The 18,445-nt window shown below is 54.2% G+C and overlaps 2 protein-coding genes across 2 annotated transcripts; both read left to right on the top strand.

Moving 5' to 3' along the window:
* The first annotated feature begins 5,888 nt into the window (after nt 1-5,888).
* On the top strand, nt 5,889-7,798 carry RPP25 (ribonuclease P/MRP subunit p25). The gene has a single exon (XM_086757403.1). The coding sequence runs from the start codon at nt 6,221-6,223 to the stop codon at nt 6,866-6,868; it is 648 nt and encodes a 215-aa protein (XP_086613529.1). The 5' UTR covers nt 5,889-6,220; the 3' UTR covers nt 6,869-7,798.
* Nucleotides 7,799-9,703: 1,905 nt separating this feature from the next.
* COX5A (cytochrome c oxidase subunit 5A) lies at nt 9,704-17,724 on the top strand. The gene is made up of 5 exons (XM_086757610.1): nt 9,704-9,864; nt 13,627-13,743; nt 14,813-14,934; nt 16,162-16,284; nt 17,563-17,724. The coding sequence occupies exons 1-4, from the start codon at nt 9,780-9,782 to the stop codon at nt 16,273-16,275; spliced, it is 438 nt and encodes a 145-aa protein (XP_086613736.1). The 5' UTR covers nt 9,704-9,779; the 3' UTR covers nt 16,276-16,284; nt 17,563-17,724.
* The last annotated feature ends 721 nt before the right edge of the window (nt 17,725-18,445 follow it).

The following is an 18,445-nucleotide window of genomic DNA, read 5'->3' as shown; positions in this document are numbered from 1 at the left end:
CGAGATTTGCCGGGCCGCCGCCGCCGGCCGAAGGGGGGCGCCCCGAGATCTCGCGAGAGCGGCAGCCGCTGTCCAGGGTCCTGACGCCGCCGCCAGCGGGGCGGAGAATTGCCGCGGGGAAGGGGCGTGGCCGAGGGATGGGGGCGTGGCCTCATGGGGTCCAGCGGGGCCAAATTTAGGGGACCCCACGTCCACACCCCGCTGCGCCCCCGGCCGGGGTCCAGTATCTGCCCGCGCTGCCCTGCTCGCAGCTGGGTGTTGCAGCCATCACGCTGCCCAGCGTTTGGGGGCTATTCCTGCTTTTCAAGCCCACCCTACTCACCCTTCAACCGAGCCGCCACAGCAGGTAACGCACCCACGCGTGTGTTACCCCACGAGCTTCACAGCGTGCACCACGCAAAGCACAGCAGAGCTGTGCTCGCCGGGTGTGGGCTGTTTGCATCAGCAGGGAAGTCGGTATTTTAATGTGGAAACCACCTAAGAACACCCAGCGAGTGTGCTGGCGACACAGGAGGAGTTATTTCTCCCTCTGGGTCACACCAGTCCCACTCCTAGGGCTGCTGGAGGAGCTGCTGTGCTGTTATTTTCCCCCGTCTCTCAGCTCAGACGTGCAGCTGCAGGGCTGCTCCCTGGGACAGCAAAAAATATCACGTCAACTATTTCCGAGAGCAGGAAGTTTCCCACTGTCTGGGGCAGGTCCCAAGCCACCACCCTGTCACCCTGCCTGGGTTCCCACGGTGGTCTGCCTCACAGCCAACACTGCTCCGTGCAGTAATTAATGGCTTGCATGAAGGGCAGAGGATAATTTGAGTGCTTTTGCCAGCAATGCCCAGTTGGGATGCAAAGGGCAGGGGAAGGGATTGGATTGACTCATAGGTGGGCTAGGACAGGGACAAAAAGCTCCTAAAGGGGAAGTAAATCCCAAAACAGCCTGAGGACTCCAAGCAACATGAGGACTCCGCAAGCAGCATCCCTTGTCCTCAGTGTCATTGCAAGGATCCCTGTGCAGACCACCTGGACCTCCTGCCTCGGTACTTATCAGCACGTGGATGCAGCGTCAATAAACCACTTTATTGGGTAACTAAACCATCCTCCCTTCCCAGGGTCCAGCCCGGAGTGTCAGTGCGCTGTCATGCTTTATTGGGCATAGAGGGTCAGCGAGGACAACATCCCACCATGGGAAGGTGTGAAGAGCAGGGCAGGAGAGCAGCTGAACCTCTCCTTACACCCACCACCCACCACCTCCTCCCGGCAGAGGAACAGCATCGCTCTGCAGTGGAAACCTGGCAGAAGCGGAGAAAACACCTATTTCACAGATGGCAAAACGGAGGGAAGCAAGAAAATAAGCCTGCCACAGAGGACGCCATACCTGTGGACCCAGCTGTCCACTCTAAGCACCTTCTGGGTCTTGGACCCCGAGCTGCAGATCCCTGCAGAGATGCAGCCCTGTGCCCCAGGCGACAGCAGGGGAGCAAGGGGCAGGAACACGAGCAGCAAGGGGACACGGTTGTGGATCCCCACTCACCAAGCACTGCTTCTCGCCTACGGGTGATACCTCATGGGGGTGCTCGGGGACTTGGAGCGTGGCGCTGGGTCTGCCCGCAGGCAGCTGTGCACCCTGCAGGCACTGAGCACCCCAGGGACTTGGGGCTGGCCAGGAATCACAGCCCCGCTCCCTGGGGAGGATTTTTGTCAGACTCAGCTCAGTCCTAATTTCACAGATCAGTTGTGAGACCCCTCCCTCAGGCCCAGGATGATAGGAACTGCTTTGTGCCCTTATTTCTTGTCTCTTGAGCTTTCTCTGATCTGGATTTGCTCCCTACCTGCTCCTTTGCCTGCCTCAGGTCCCTCAGCACCTCCCCACCTCACTGAAACTTTGAGGAGGGCCAACCACACAGCTGTTCCTTGCCCTGGACCACATTTACATCTGCCTGCAGGCTTCATAAGAAGAGAAATTCAGAAATCAAAGGGATGTGTGCTCCCCTCACTCACGGGGGGTGTTTGGGGAGCCAAACATCACCTCACTGCCCAGTGCCCATCCCATGTTACCTGAACAGGGCAGGCTGGGGAGGACCATCAGGTTAAACCAAGAGCCCACATCAACCACCAAGTTCGCAGCAAGCAGACAGGTTCAAGGCCAAGGCATTAAATCAATCCACAGGTCAGGTCCAAAGTCAGTCCACAGGTTGGGGTTCAGAGCTGCAGGGATCAGGCAGGAGGATAGCTGTAGCTGAGCTAGAGAGAAGCCACAACACAGCTCCAGCTAGGACTAAAAACCCCTGGGCTCAGCTTAAACAGAGCTCCTGGGCCACGGGCAGGATGTGGGTGAGGGGTTCTAGGTGGGGCTGGTCAGGACCCTTAGGGTTTATTAATGCCCTTAGGGGGCTTACAGTGTCCCTCTGCTCATTGTGGTAGAGCTTTGCAAAGGGGCTTGTCCTATAAAAGGAGTTTTTCTTTTTTTTTTTTTTTTTCTTCCGTCCCTTTTTCTTTTCCCTTCCCCCCACGTGCTATCTGCCTGCTCAAAATAAGGATTATCTTGAGCTCAATTTTCTTCTTATGGCAGAGACAAGGGGTTTCTCTTGCTCGGTCAGGTAGCAGGAGCTGGTGTTACCCTAGGGTTCCTCTGGCATCCTGAGACAGCCCCTGCACCCCGGGGTTGCATCCTCTGGGCGCTGGTCCTGGGAAGCAGCGGCTCCCAGGCTTTGGTTAAGATCAGGGCAGGGGGTCCATCTGCAGCCCCCCCACCCCAGGGCTGCAATCAGCTTGGGCATCAGCCCGCTGCCGAGTGCAATGTGATGAGTGCCTGAGACCTGAGCCGGGCCGATGTGACGCAGAGATGGACGGTGGCGCCGAGACTTTCCTTGTATCGGATGCTTCGACTTTCCGAGCCACTCCCGTGCAAGGCCACCTCAGATGAAAGAAAATATAGAGAGGGCAGGAGGAGGACAGGGGCTCGGGTTACTGCTCCTCTCCAGCTGCCCTGCTCTCTGTTAGGAATATGTTTCTGGGTTTTGGGTTTTTTTTTCCCCCTTTCCCAGGCTTGGCTGGGGCACTGTTGGCTCTGGCTCCATGCCGACCCCTGCAGCCCTCTCCATCTCCACCACTGCCAGCCCTCCTCTCTGGGCTCCTCTGCCAAATGGCCCTTCCAGGCAAGAGGGTCCTGTGGGGACGGGGACCCCCAGCCCTGCAAGGTGCTGGGAGCCCACGGCACTGGGATGTGGGATGCCCAGGGAGAAACTGCAATGGGGAAAGGGAGGAAGAAACTGGCCCCTGGATCCTGGAGTGGATGTTCAGGGATATGCAGGGTGTAATGGCTTTATTTGTATTTTTTCTCCTTTCTTGCCTTACAATCTGCCTCTTCTCCATTTTAAATGACTCCCCATCTTCTCTCCAAGTGGTTTTCTGCAGGTCCCCTCCGTCCGGGCCTTTGTGTCCCCCTCAATGGCTGCCCTCCTCCCTCTCCCACCCCACTGTTACTGCGGCTGAGCTCATTTCAGCTTTTCCTTCTCTTGGAATAACCCATCCACTCTGTTGTCCTCCAACAAATAAGCTGACAGACTAATGAATGGCTTCAGATGGTAATTAGCAATGGAGTTGCTGATAATGAATTTCATTTACATTTTAAGCACTGCAGAGGAAAAGCAAGACCCTGTCATTAATGCCCCCCCCACCACCACCACAGCCTTTGCTTTGGGGGGAGCGCACCCTCCGCAGCCCTGGGAGGGATGCGGGAAGGCTTGGCTGTGATTCCACCTCGCCTGCCTCCATTTCGGAGGCTGCAATAAGCGGAGTTTGTTAAGCAGCAATTAGAGGCGGTGGGGGAAGAGAAGCTGCTGCCACTTCCAGCGTCTGATGGGTGGGGAAGGAGCCCCGATGCCACGAAAAATGGGCCGCAGGAGGCAGGAGCTGGTCCTGGGACAGGAGAGAAGGGCTGGATGGTTGCCCCCGCACCGGGGATTTATCCGGCTGCAGGTTCGGCACTGAGCAGCCCCGGAGCTGCCAGCCCTCAGTGGCCACGTAACCCTCCCATGCTGTCTGCACACCCGAATAGCTACTCAGAGGGATCTCTCTGCTCCCTTGACTGCACACGCTCTGCAAATGGTTGCTAAAATCCTTCTCAATTATTTTCCTAGGGTTTTAGCATCTTTTGAAGGCAGCAATTTCCCTGAGAGAGGCTTAATCCATCCCTACCCGCCCCAGGAAGGAGCCAAGCGCCTGCTGTAAGGACACCACAAAGAGTCGTTGAGCGGAAAAGGAGAAAAATGACATTGTTTTGTCTCCTATGAGTGAGGGAGTCATGGTGGAAGCACAGCGACTAGGCACGCTCGCTGCCACGGAGCGCCGGGCATGGCTTGGGGGATGCTCAAAGCCTGGATCCACCGCCAGTGCTGGGGGTGAGCCTGGGAGCGTGGCGTGCCCTGCCTCAGTTTCCCCCTCTCTGCCAAAAGGGTGTTCGTTGGGGCAGGAAACAAACTGGATGGATGCTCTCCATCCCCTCGGGTTTTCCAGCGCAGCGCGGCTCTGCTCTTAGACGGAGCGTCCCATCCCACGTGGGTGAGACACCCATCGCCCGCAGCCCCCCCGGGGCCCCAGTCTGGCAGTCAGACTGGGGGGTGTCCCACACCCACCCTCCATTTAGGGCAGTGGTACCCAGAAAGCCGTTCTGGGGACCACAGGGCTGTAGGAGTTTGTCCTGGCTGGGATGGGATGGCCGCATGCCGCCTTCCTCTCTGCGGGCGTCGGATCGATTGGTTTATTTATGTATTTTCTCAAGCCCTGCTTGGAGTGAAAACAATCCAGGGGCCGCCAGAGGCCGATAAGATTTGACTGCAAGTCAATACTCGGCGTGTCTTTCCGCTGTGCAATGATCCCCCAGCCAGCGGGGTGGGAGGCTGGGGGTGCCGGGGCGGCCAGGGGACAGGCAGGTGACAGGGGCGGGCAGAGGGACATGGCCTCTGCCCGGGGAAGGGATTGGGGGCAGAAAGAGGAGATCTGGCCTGCGGTAGGTATCTCCCGGGATGTATTGGCAGGGGCTCCGGCCGTAAATACAACGGTGACCCCACAGCGGGCAGCTCCGCGTTGGGGTCGTGGAGATGAGCAAGGGACAGGGTCTGGGAGAGCAGCAGGAGGAAGGGAAGGAGGTGGTGGAGGGAGAGAAATCACCCATGAAAACCGGCTCTGCCGTGACATCTGCTCCTCGGGGCTTTTGGGACAGAGAGGTTTTCCTGGGGGCAGAGCCAGCACTGAGGCTGCAGGGTGCTGGGGGGAGCAGAGCTCCAGCACACTCAGTGCATGCCCCAGCCCCACAGCCAGGCACAGCCGCGATGCCATCTGCCAGGCTTTCTGCTGGCTGAGGGCCCCAGTAGCTTCTCTGATGGCTAATAAGGGTTGAGCTCAGGCTGCTGGCTTTCCCATAGTAACTCCCACATCTCTGTAGCATCTTCGTGCAGCGCGGCCAGGAGTCCCTCATCCCTCTGGGAATGCTGCTGGGGAGAGGGTGCAGGGGAGGCAGGGAGGAGGCTGACATTCGCAGTTAGCGGTTGGTGTCCTTGAGCGGAGCAAGCACCGAGAGAAGGGACCAGGTTCTCTTTAAGGGGGCAGGACTCTGGGAGCATCACGAAGGCAAGAGTGAGCTTCTCCTTCTGCCTTCCACCTTCCCCTCTTTCCCTTCCCTTTCCTTCCCTTCCCTGCCTGCATCCTCCTGGCCGGGGACCCAGGCTCCCTGCGCTCCCCTTTGCCTTCCCCAGATCTGGGTGCCAGGCAGGGATGAAGGCTGGAGCTGGGTGCTGGGATGGGAGGCTGAGCGAAGGGAGGAGGAGGAGAAGAAGGGGAGGGAGAGGGGGAGGATCTGCTAATTACACAGAACAGCTCTGGGGGCTGCTGAAGTCCAGAATGAAGCAAAGAGCAGCAGAAGCAAGTGCTGCAGTGGGAGCAGAGGAGCCCAAGCATCGCCGAGAGCCGGAGCTGGCTGTTGTCCCCACTGGGAGCGACTGGAGGCACCCAGGGGATCCCGCAGCCCTGTCCCCTCCGGGGGACAGCCTCTGGCACAGCCACTGAGCCCCCTGCCAGCTCATCCGCAACCAGCTCCGAGCGAGGAGAGGGGAAGGGACTGGTGGTTCTGGGGACACAGGGTTAAACTCAGCGGAGGGCAGCGGAGTCAGCCCTGCCATGGTCCTGGGGGGCTAGGAGCCCGAGCAGATCCATCAGGAAGGGGTGAAGGATGGCTGCTGAAGGAGGGGGACCCAAGCCCGTCGCCCAGTCCAGGATGGAGAACTTCCGAAAGGTGAGGACGTCGGAGGAGGAGAGCCCCTTGCCCTTCCCCAACCTGCCCCCAGACGTGGTGGAGATGAAAGTGAAGGAGGGCAGCAAGATCAGGAACCTGATGAACTTCGCCATGGCCCAGATGGAGCTGAAGGGCAGCCGGCAGATCGTCTTCAGTGGTTGCGGCAGGGCGGTCACCAAGACCATCACCTGCGTGGAGATCATGAAGCGGAAGCTGGGAGGTCTTCACCAGGTCACCAAGGTGCGCTACAAAACCTTGCTGGAGGTCTGGGAGAACCAGGACCCGCTGGCCGGCAGCCCGGCGCAGAACCTGACCGTCCACAAGAACGTCCCCTCCATCTGCATCCTGCTCTCCCGAGACCCCCTGGATCCCAACCAGACGGGCTACCAGCCCCCGGAGCCCCGGCACGGGCCGGAGACGCAGCTTGGTGATGCAGAAGACACGTCCAGCTCCTCCACCAAGGGGCTGAAGCGGCCCCTGCCACCTCCCCAGGAGGAGCTGCTGACCAAGAAGATGCAGGTACAGGTACCCAACAGCCCAAGGGGCTTGGGGACCACTGACCACCAGCCGGACCACCACCACTGACCCCACCACTTCCTGCCCTGACTGGGTATATGGGCAGGAGATTGTATGCTGGAGAAACTCTGGGGTTTTTTTAGCTACTTTGCTGTGGGTAAAGGCAGAGCAAAGCCCGTGTCCTGCTTGCTCTGGGGTCACTGGTGTGCTGCAGGCTCCCCCCAACGCGTCCCCACTCGCTGCCGCTGCTCCGGCTGACCCCTGTGCATACATGCTTGCTGCTGGGGGGTACCCTGTGCCCAGATTTGGGATGAGCGTTAAAAGGTTAAATCTGCCAGCTCTTGGTTATGGACTGAAGCGAGGGGGATGTGTTGGGGGAGCTGCTGACCCCACACCCGAAGGCAACGCCACCCCCAGCCCCCTTTCTGCAGTGACTCTTACGGAGCCAGAGCACCCGTTGCCTTGCACCGAGGGTTTTGACGTGCACCGGCTGCACATCATCGCTCCCCATTACGATGTCGGAGCCATCAGGAGAGATGGTTTTGCCCCAAGCCCGCTGGAGTAACCCCTTCATTATCAAAACCGCTGCAATTACTCCCGGCGAGGAGCCGTCAGGTTTATTAATGCCGAGCTCAGCGCCCCGCGGCGCCGTGATTCATCCCGAATAAAACACACAAACAAGCGGCTCCTTCCCGGTGCCTGCTGAGCCGAGCGCTGCGCTGCCTGCCTGCGGGACAGCAGAAGAAATAAAACCCTTCTTCCCACATCAAATATTCAGGTCTTTGCTCTCCCGGAGGTATTTGTAGGGTCTGGAGCTGGGGGCGGTGGGAGCGTTAGGTAGGTTGTCATGGCTGGATGCGGTGCCTGGTGCAGGATGGGGAGGTTTTGGGGTTGTGGGCTTGGCTGCAGAGCAGGCTAGCTCCCTGGAAAAGCTCTTCAGAGCAAAATTCCTGCTTCTTCCAGGGGGTAAAATAAAATGAATAGAAAATAAAAGCTTTTTATAAATACTTGAAATACGTCTATGGGGAAATGGGGGGAACATCTTGGCTACGGACCACAGCACAGTGAGGGTGTGACGGTCACTGCCGCCGAGCCAGGACAAGGGGATCCCGGCCAAACTCCGTCCCAAGGCAGGATGGGATCAGGGATAGTTTTTCCTACGTGCTCTGGCAGAGCCTGGCAAAACCCCCATGCCACCCCCCCTGCCTGGCACAGCAGGGACCAGGGCGATGCGGGGAGGGCAGGGGATGCGTTATGGGAGCCCAGCAAGCCCCGCTCCACACGGATCCCTTTGACCCAGCCCAGGCAGCCCGCGGGGGCGCCGCAGGATGAATTAAATCGGTATTAATGCACGTACCCTTCCCGAAAGCCACCCGGGAGGGATGCTCCAGCTGCAGCTGCGTTATCTCCCTGCCTCGCTCCCACTCTCTGGGGACGGCGAGCGTCTCCTCTTTTGTCAAGGGCTTGCTTGGCAAGCGCTTTGCTTGGCTGGGAGCGGGAATGAAAGGAGACGGGGAGCGAGGAGGAGGAAGCAGGGGGCTGTTTGTTTGGCGATGACCTTGTTATCTCCCTCAGCAGGCAGCTGCTCCTCTGGGCCAGAGGCTTGTGCTTATCTGCTGTGCCACAGATTGATTCGCTTCACTTACCTGTCGCCATGTCGTTGAATATTAATTTCCAATTGTTATTTTTTAATAATTCTTTTTTTTTGTGAGTTTGGGGCTGGGAAAGCTTTGGGCTCCGTCCCACCCAGCGATCGCTCTTCCCGGCCTCCTCTCTCCGGTGCAAACACTATCAGGTTCAACCCTCCACCCTGCATGCAAGGGGAGCACTGAGTAGGAGTTCCTACCCTAAACGTACTAAAAATCATGCTAATAAATAAATTCCTCCATAAACGCTCTGATCGGAGCCGAAAGACTGTCACATCCATGCAGCTGAGAACCAACAGCCCTTCACCTCCCCAGCCCTGCCCCACTGCTGCTGTCTCACATTGTTCCCAGCAAGGAGAAAAAAAAAAGAATTCATTTCTCCTTATTATTTTGTTAATGTGCAAAATTATTTTTAATTGATTTTATACGCAGGCAATTTTAAATCTTGGAGGCAACAGGAGCCTGGGGATTTTGCACTCCTCGCTTCGGTGGCTGCGGGCCAAGGATTTCCTGCATGAGAAAACGGTTTAAAAAAAAAAAAAAAAGATGACTGTAACCCCAAATATGAAGCATTTACAATAGCATGATGGCATCTGCCTCCACAGGGTCCTTAAGGGGACACGGCGAGCAAAATTGTCACAATGATCTTGTGCTGTGCTGCTGAGGCACAGCCGCAGGCGCCTGCGAAGAACAATTTCTGGGGTGATTTTGTGAGCCCTGCGGTGTCCCTCGTGGTGGTGGGGCCAGCCCTACCCTCCCACCGGCACACGGGGTGACGGAGGCCGACGGCAGCACCCTGCGCTCAGGGCCTGCGAGGTCTGGGGACGAGGGCGTGACGGAAGCCGCCGTGGCGGGTGCCAGAGCCGGCACTGGGGCAGAGGCACAGAAACCCTCGGAGCTGCTGGATGCTGCGCCCAGAGCCAGGCTGGGCCCCGTTTTCCCCTCGCTCAGTGGGAAGAACTCAGGCTGCTCTCCCTCGGCAGAGCCGGTGGCACACGGTGACCGCAAGGAGGGACAGCGAAGGGTCCTCCCTCACTTCCCTGCGGCCCCGATCCCTGAGGGGACACGGTTAACGGGGCTGCCGGGCACCAAGAACGCCCCGAGGGCCGCCGCTGAGGCCTTCTGCGAGGCGGGAGAGGCCGACGGCTGCCCCCCGCCAGCCCGGTCCCCGCCACAAAATGGCGGCCGCCAAGCCCCGCCCCCTGCGGCCTTCCCGCCGTCACGCGGCGGCGCGGTGTGTCCCCGCGGCGCCGCCGTAGCCGCCGCCGCCTCCCGCCCGCCCTCCGGTGCCAGGAGCGAGCGGCGCGCGCCCCCGGTGCCGCCTCCCCGCCGCCATGCTGGCCACCGCCGCCGCGCTCCTCCGCCGCTGCGCCGTCTCCGGCCTTCGCGCCACCGTCCGCCGGCCCGCCGGCCCCGCAGGTGAGCGCCCGCCCCGCGTCCTTCCTGCCCGCCCCGACCCACCCTCCCGCCACCCCGGTTCGGCTCGGCCCCGAGGGGCCCGGTCCCGACCGCGTCCCGGTGGCGCCGCGTCCTTGCAATGACCCGCCGGCGTCACTCGAGGGCAGGCTGCGCCTGCGGCCTAGTGCGCACCGCCTCCGCCGGGCCCGGCCACTGCCCCCCTTCTGCCGCCCCCACTGGTGTCCCCCGTCCCCCCCCCCCCCACATCCGTTACCGGACCCGCCGCCTCCCGCGGGGCGCCGAGCCCCTTCCCGGAGTTGCAGCGGAGAGGCCAGCGGCGCCTTTCCCGAGCCTCCCGCGAAGGTGACATTGAGGGAGGGCGGCGGTGACCTCCGCGCCGGACCGCTCAGCACCGGGCCCGGCGGGCACCGAGCCTCCCCCCGGGCCCGGGGGCCATCGGGACCGGCCAGCCCTGCTCCGGCTCTCCCTCTCCTTGTTAACACCGCAGTTAATAGGAAGGGGAATAAAAGCAGCCGCAGGCAGCGCGGCGTGAATGCTGACCAGGGAACCGGAGCGAAAATCCCGAGGCTGCAGAGGAGGCAGTGCCTGTGCATCTCAATTAATCGCTCATTAACAGGCAGCGAGCGTGTCTGAAGCGCTCCGAGACCTGTGCGTGCCTCTTCTGCAGCACAGGTGAATTAAACCGTTGCCATAGGGAGTGGATTACTGCATTTTTTTTAAATGCAGGGTAATAAGTGGTGGTCGGTCTGTTTGTATGCTAGGATTTCCTGGATGTGTCTTAAAAACCTTTTTTTTTCCCCCTGTTTTAAAATCCATTAAAATTCCGTGCTCGCAGTGCCTTTGTACTCCAGCTGAACCCTGGCTGCTCGTGGCCCTTGCTTCTCCACGCCTCTGCAGCCTCCATGTTCTCCTTTTCCAAGGTCTTGTATTACAAACGCCCCGCTTAGCGCTTCTGACCCCGTTCGCCTTTGCCGGTGGCCTCCGGGGTTTGTGTTTCGGCAAATCTAACGCGCTGGGCTCATCTCGTGAGCCCGTGGGTTTAGGTTTACGTTATATAATGCCGCAAACCGTTCTGTGTAACGCACGTGCAACCCTGGGCTCGTCATTGCCAGTCTGGCCTTTTTTGGCAAGTTAGTGCCCCCCTCGATGCGTGGTTTTCTCCCGTGCTCATTAACAGGGAAAGCTGACAAATTCTGGCAGTCAGGGAAGATTTAAACATGTTTGTATGATATTAGATGATTTTAGACTTCTCAGGCTCTTGAAGCTTGTTGAGTTCTCTTGAAAGCGTGCCTCTGCAAACATACCTGCCCTTTGGCTCTTCCGTGAGTTGGGAATCTCCACATGACGTGGATCACCTGTGACACGTGCATCGTGTGTGTGTGATGGTGACCTTGATGGACCCCACTGAAATGCGAGGCGCTCGGCTGGCTCCTGCGGCGCTTCTCCTCTGCCAGGCTCGCGGAGTCTGTTCTCCAGTTTGTGCTTCCAGTACATAGATATAAACCTTAGTATGGAAAATAAAGGGAGATAAAGAAACATGGCAGCAATTGAAACATGCCTCCTGGAAATCCAGAGTTTAAATTCTTGTGGTCTTTACTATTTTTCTTCAGGATCCTTTCAGTCTAGCCAAGTCGTTCCTTCGTTTAAGACTAAAGGGAAGGGTTTTCTTGACTGCTCAGTGGAAAGAGACTTTACTTTTTTGACTTAAATGTGGCATTCAAGATCTTCAGTCTAGGCTTTTCTCACACCGAAATTTGCTGTTTCTCTGTAGGATTTGCTTTGTGTTCAGGAAAAAAAAAGTATTCTCCCCTAAACAGCTGGCATCTGAGGGCTTTTCAGCAGTGTCCTCTCACTCCCTGCCTGGACACTGGAGCATTTACAGAGGAGTGCTCTTGCTCTGAGCTCAGCTGTGCACGTGATTTATTGGAGAAAGCGAGGTCAAAGGTCTGTTTTGGAGCTGGGGACAGGATGGGGAATCTCCCTACAGAGCGGCAAAAGAGCATTATACGTCTTGCTTCACCTGGCGTTTACTTTTCCTTTACCTAGTTATGTAGATAAACCAAATGAAAATAAATGATAAACCAAATGAAAATATTTTCATAGTTTGGGAAGCGTTGCATACACGAGAATTGCAGCTGAAATGTTGGACCACGTTACATTTTGTGAAAAATCTGTATTGTGTTCTGATTGGGCTGTCATTTAATGCAACTAAAGATATTCCTTGAAATTGTTGTGATTTGTTCCATTATATTTTATGTAGAGTTAGGGTGTTGCTTCGCAGTATGCCACTCGCTGTGATCTTCAAACTAGAAAAATGTGTCTGGGAAGGATGCAAAACTCCAACCCAATCTGATACCTTGTGCACAGAATCAAGATACATGGTGTAGGGGCTGCTTCTTTTATCTAAAACTTTGTAGTTGGCCAGCCTGAGTAGTTCGTGTTAGGTTAAGAAAGGAAAAGTGACTAGCTCTGACTTCCTCTGCAGCGGAGCGACAAACTGTCAAGGTCATATCTAGGGTGTGACCTCTGCAGATACTAGTGGAGTGAAATTACCAGCGGGGAAGGGAAGCAGTCTCCAGCCAGGCTGTGTCCTGCCAGGAAGGCAGCTTGCAAAGCGGTTGGACTTTGCAGGAAGGACCCAGTACAGCTCTGATTCGGGTGGAACTGGCTGAACCCTAGGTTTCGGTTCCTTTTGGAAAACTCTTCCAGTATTTATGGGTTAAAAAAAACCAAGGCACTCCCAAAGAAGCAATTTGTGATAGAGTAGTGTCGTATCGGCCATGTCTGTCCAATAGAGTACAATCCCCTTTTGTGCTGTATTAATTATGAAGTATTAACGCAGTTCTAACCTTGAGGTTCAGGAGTTTAATCATGGATAGATACTGAGACAGCAGTAGTTTTGTTTTCTCCTTCAACTCTTCAATAGCCTGTAACAGCTCTCATCCCTCCTGCTCTTCGTAGCCTTTATAGTTGGGCTTAGGTAATTTTGCACAGATTCCTAAAACCACTTTAAACCAAGCCTTCTTCAACTCTGAACTTGTGGTGGAATCAAAAACCTGCAGCTCTTTGCTGTTGAGTCATCCATCAAAGCCAATCTCTTGATTGGGAAATCTGCTGTTCTTGGATTACAAAATCAGTTATGGAGCAATTTCAGGAGTAGGAAGTTACTCTGGAATAAACCAGCATTTTCATCTTAAGTAACGGGTAACTAATAGGGTGTAGGGTTTTATTTCTGCGAGGAATGTCACTAAGAAACTGATGTGTGTAGCTAAACTCACTGCACGGACCAGTCCTGTGGTTTTGAGAAGGGTTGAACATGGGGAACAGAACAATCGTGCTACTTCAGAGGGTCTGTTGATGAAGTACGTGTATGTTACGTTTCTCTGGCTTGTTTGGCTCTCGGAAGAGGGGAAATTCCTGTATCTTATGGAATCAGGGCTCACAGAAAAACTTCTCTTCAGGCCTGGTTATACAGCATAGTTTTTCTCTTGCATTTCCCCCTCTCATTAAATAATGCTGCTCTGACCAAAGGGTCTGGGAATGCTTTGGAATTCTGATGGAAAACAGAAAATACACCCTTTGCCACAAAACAAACAACAGCTGTTTAATAAGCTGTATTCATCTAGTCCTGACCCAGGCTGAGGACTGACCTGGATTGAGTGTAGTAAGTGAAATACATATTTTATGGTTTTTGATCTCTCAGTCAGGACTGAAGTACATCTATTTTCTGTTTGCTCAAAGCCTCTTTCTTTTTGCATTCAGCTGTACTGCATGCCCGCTGCTACTCTCATGGGTCACAAGAATCAGATGAAGAATTTGATGCTCGCTGGGTGACGTATTTCAACAAGCCAGATATTGATGCCTGGGAGCTCAGGAAAGGTATGTTAAATGAAAAGGGAAGAGTCGCATTGAGTAAATACAACTGCTTTGCCACAGTTTTGTGACCAGAAATATCAACTTATTTTTACTTTGCTGCAGAAATAGTGCAAACTGGGAGTTTGGTGTAGGAGAGTACCCAGTTGGGGCAAGGCACTACGTGAGCCTTTCTTTATCTGTTCTGAGTCATCTGCCTGCTCCGTGTGCGCCTGTGGTTGGCGTGCTGCTGTCTGCTCAGCTCTGAGCCTGTTGCAGGAGGTGATGGCACCTCACCAACCAAACAAGCAGGTTGGAAGGAACCACTTCATGCAGGGTGGGGGAGAGTGGGGGTAAAAGGCGGTGGGAGTCCAGGCTTTGTAAATTTTAGTGGCCCAGAACACACGTTTTAACACCTGGATGGGAGGGAGAGAAACATTTGCCCTGAGGAAAGTGTATTTGAGCGCAGCTGTTGCTTAGTGAATAACCACACGTGTTTTTCTTTGGACTTTGACTTAATGGCTTGGCCATAACTCACTGTAAACTCTCTGCTTGTCTCCAGTTGTTGTTTGCTGTGGAGTTGCCAGCTCCTGTTAAACTACCCCAATTAGAGCTTATAAATGTGTTTGCATAACAGCCAGAGGGATGGTTCCAGCCTCACCTGGATGACTTGGTGTTGGGCTCTTCCCTTGGAAAGGAGAGGAGGGGAATAGACAGCAGCTCGAGTTCTAGTTTCGTTACACCTGTAGGAATGAAGTTGTTTGGATGTCTTAATGATTCCATAACTCATGCTGCGGTACAGACACTGACTCCTTTTGGGAGCATGGGTGAAACTGGCCCACTGGGATTTCGTGAAATCCACTTAAAATCTACAGCAGTGAGCAACGGTGAGAGGGAGCAGAGCAAAAGAAAACCCTTGGCTCTGTGTGTGTGTCCCCAAAATAGGAGTGAAAATTGTAATCAGCTTCTAGTGGCGACTGATGTTGTGGTAATGCTTAACTTTCATGAGATAGAGCAAAATAATGCTCAGCAGGTTCCTTTTGGTAGCATGGTGAGCTGATGCCAAGTTCCTGTTGGTGTTTCCTTGTATCCACAGGCGTAAACACGCTCGTGGGTTATGACCTGGTTCCGGAACCAAAAATCATCGATGCAGCTCTGAGGGCATGCAGACGGTTAAATGACTTTGCCAGTGCTGTCCGCATCTTAGAAGTTGTAAAGGTGAGTGGAATGGCAGCCTGGAGGACAACTGCTGTGTTCACACTGCTGAAAGCCCAGCGGAGGAAGCGTTTTTCTTGCCTTACTGTTGGTGGTGCAAAGGGAAACCGCTATTTCCTGCTGCCAGAATCAATAGCTTCGTTATGAGCATGTGCTCAGCGGCTTGAAATAATTGTCTTGAGGTAGGAATACTCAACAGCACAGCTTCACAAGTGTGACATTCTTACATTCGTATTTTCCTTTCCTGATCCTGACTCTGCATTTTTCTTCTTTTTTTCATTACTGGAAATATCTCAAGCAAAGGCAGCTTACTGGTTTCTTAAGGGACTGAATACTGAACTGGCTGGGAGTAGTAACTCGGGAAGCTGCGTAGGCTTGAAAAACAACAGAAACCAGCACCTGGAAACCTGAGTCCAGCCTTCACTTAACAGGGAGTTAAAATGGGTGGGAAAGAGGGGCAGGAGTTCCATTTCAGTCATAGAAGCCAGCAGCTATGCTCTTCCAACTGTTATTCGCCACAACCGAGGAGGACTGGCGTGGAGGTCTTTGCTGCTAACTGTTAAATCCGCTTGCTTCAAACTCTGCTCCACAATCAGTTGCTTCTCAGTTGGCTTTTTCTGCTTTCTTCTGTAGAACTGGAACTCTTTCCGTGGTTTTAGAGACATAAGACCAATGGAAGAATCTTCATATGTTTTCCTTATCTTTTTTTTTCTGGTCCCCCAGCATGTAGGGGGCAACTCAGTTTATCAGACCTCAGGCAAATTTATGGTCCTGCTGGAGTCCTGCCTAAATATTATTCAGGGGGTGCTGGTTTTCCCCTAATTTCCAAGGAAGTTTTATTTTCTTTCAGGTCTGCCCAAAAGCTGATGTTGTTTTTTTTCCCCTTTTACTGATCAGATACCATTTTCATGTTAAGTGAGGGAAATGTGTCAAGTGTTACGAATAACCCGCAAATCCCCCAAAGGGGAGTTCAGCATTGTTCTGGGATGCTTTGCAGTCAGGGTCGATTGGTAGGAGGGCTTTCCAGTACAGCTGTGTACAAGCCTTTTTACTTGACGCACAGATGCAGCTGGGCTGTGCTCTCCTGTCCCGCAGGAGCTCCTCTCACGAGTAGGGGGGTGAGGCCATGCACCCTTTTGTGAACACACATCTTCATTGCAAACCTGGCTGGTGTGCGGTGGGCCTTGACAACAGCTTGCTGTTGAAATAACGCCATTCCTTTTCATTTAGGACAAGGCAGGACCTCACAAGGAAATCTATCCTTACGTTATCCAGGAACTTAGACCAACTTTGAGTGAACTGGGAATCTCCACTCCAGAGGAACTGGGCCTGGACAAAGCATAAACTTTATTGGTAAGGAATTTCATTGCTTCTGAGACGCTTGGCGTGGGACTCTGGTACCCTGAAACTCTCCTGGCAAAGACAGAGTCCTCTTCCTTGCATTTCTGGGTCTGTGAGAGGCTGTGAACTCCTTGTAACATGATTCTCCAAGTATCTTTACAGGTCTCCTAGAAAAGGTAGTAACCATTTTCAGCGAAGGCTTAGGAAAAGAACAGTGCAGTTGCTTGAGAAGGGATAAGGTGGTTGGCAACCATACCCAGCCTCCCAGAAGTTTCTAGATAGCAGTTGCCGAGACAACGGGTATTTCAGCACTGATTTGGCGGCATCTTGACCTTTGCTCCTCATCAGCTTTTCCCCCAGAAGCATTTTTAGCAAAGGGGAAGACCCATTTCCTCTGGAAGTGCACGAACTTCCATTTTATCGTCACAGCGTAGCCAATTTAGAAAACTGGGAGACACTAATTACTAGCTTGTGCTAGCAAATGGGTCTCGCTGATGGTGGTCACCCAAATCCACTGATGTTTTTTCATGTTACACTTAAAATAGCATCTCATTCCGTAGTTGAACACTAATTTGGAGGGCCTCTTGCTTACAGAATAAACATCAGCTGTAGCATAGCCAGAGCTTAACTGCTCTGTGCGCAGAACACTCATCAGCCTGGGTAGTTTCAGGAGCAGGGCACGTGTGTTTCGTCCTGATTGCAGCGGCATCAAATCTCAGGAAGCCACTTGTTCAGCTCTAAAATGACAGTAAAACTTCTGAGTACTTTCTAAACTTGAAAACAGCTATAACTAAGACGTTTAGCTCCCCATCATAAATACCAAGCTCACGCATGAGCTGCAGCGTGTGAAGGCGTTGTTACTAAACAGCAGCTTCTCCAATTAACGAGGATCTGTCATTAAGTATAGGCAAGACCTAACATACTCTAATTCCAGACTAAAATGAAGCCCTAAATAAAAATCCTCATGGAAATGAAGCTGTGTAAAGGCAGTCTCAGGTCTTTCAGGAGACGGCCAGTGTCATATTCCAGCCTTTTTTAATATTACACTTAGAATGGAGCTATCAGGTGTCAGACTGCAGATAATTCTCGATCTTTAAGACCCTGCCCTCCTTGCCCTGAGATACGAAGCTGGCAATGCAGGAATTGCATTTGGAAGCTGTGTGTGGTTGGTTAAATTGGGCTTTGAGTGCAAAAACAAGCAGTGAAAATAACGCATTTGAGGCCCCACGGAAACTTTGTGGAGATAGCGGGCTGCTGCTTCAACGGCTTCTCTGTTCTTTTCTGTTCCAGGTGCATTACTTGAGCATTTTACCGATGCTACCTGATTGTACGCGGTCGCCTGGAGACACAAACGTTAACATATTACCTATTTGAAATACCTTCTTCCTTTATTGAGTCACAGTGTATGCGATGTGAAGTTGGGCCTAATAAAGGAAAAGCTGGTTTGACTGATGTGACGGTGGCTCGTGTGGTTCTTTCTTTTTGCTTTTCTGGGGAAAAGGAAGAAACAAACTGCAAAGGTACACCTAAGAGCTTCTAAAGCATTGTTTGCTTGGCCAAGCCTTGCCCAAGCGCCCAGCTCCACCTTTGGGAAGGGAGAGGTAAGGACCCATCTGGAGGGCACGGTGATGCGCTTCTGCGCACAGCTGTGGGGAGAGCAGGGACTCCCAAAACTGTCCCTGCCTCCCGTGTGGGGGGGAGGCTCCTGTTTGCGAGGGGCACACGCTCTGGCTGTGGGGCCGGGAATCTGTTCTGGGAGGGGTGTTACTCTGAAGAGCCTGTTTTCCACCTCAGCCTCTGTGCAAGCAGGGATTTCAGGAAAAAAAAAAAAAAAAAAAAAGGAGGGGAAAAGGGAAATTCATTTTTCTGTACTTGGGGGTTTTCTCCAGAGAAAAAAAAAAAGGGAGTTTTCCAGAAAAACAGGAATTTGGGCAGGGAAGCGGCTCCCCGGTGCACGGCGAGCTCAGGGCAGGGCCGTCCCGGTGTCCCGGTGTCCCGGTGTCCCGGTGTCCCGGTGTCCCGGTGTCCCGGTGTCCCGGTGTCCCGGTGTCCCGGTGTCCCGGTGTCCCGGTGTCCCGGTGTCCCGGTGCGCTGCCTGCGGAAAGGCGCGCTGCGCATGCGCGGCGTAGGGGCGCACCAGCTCCCTGTCTCCCACTGGCTGAGCCCCGCCGCC

The sequence above is a fragment of the Chlamydotis macqueenii genome, chromosome 12, assembly GCF_036417535.1.
Source record: "Chlamydotis macqueenii isolate bChlMac1 chromosome 12, bChlMac1.mat, whole genome shotgun sequence".
Taxonomy (NCBI): domain Eukaryota; kingdom Metazoa; phylum Chordata; class Aves; order Otidiformes; family Otididae; genus Chlamydotis; species Chlamydotis macqueenii.
Note: the sequence above shows the minus strand (reverse complement) of the source record. Positions and strands in the feature narration are given on the sequence as shown.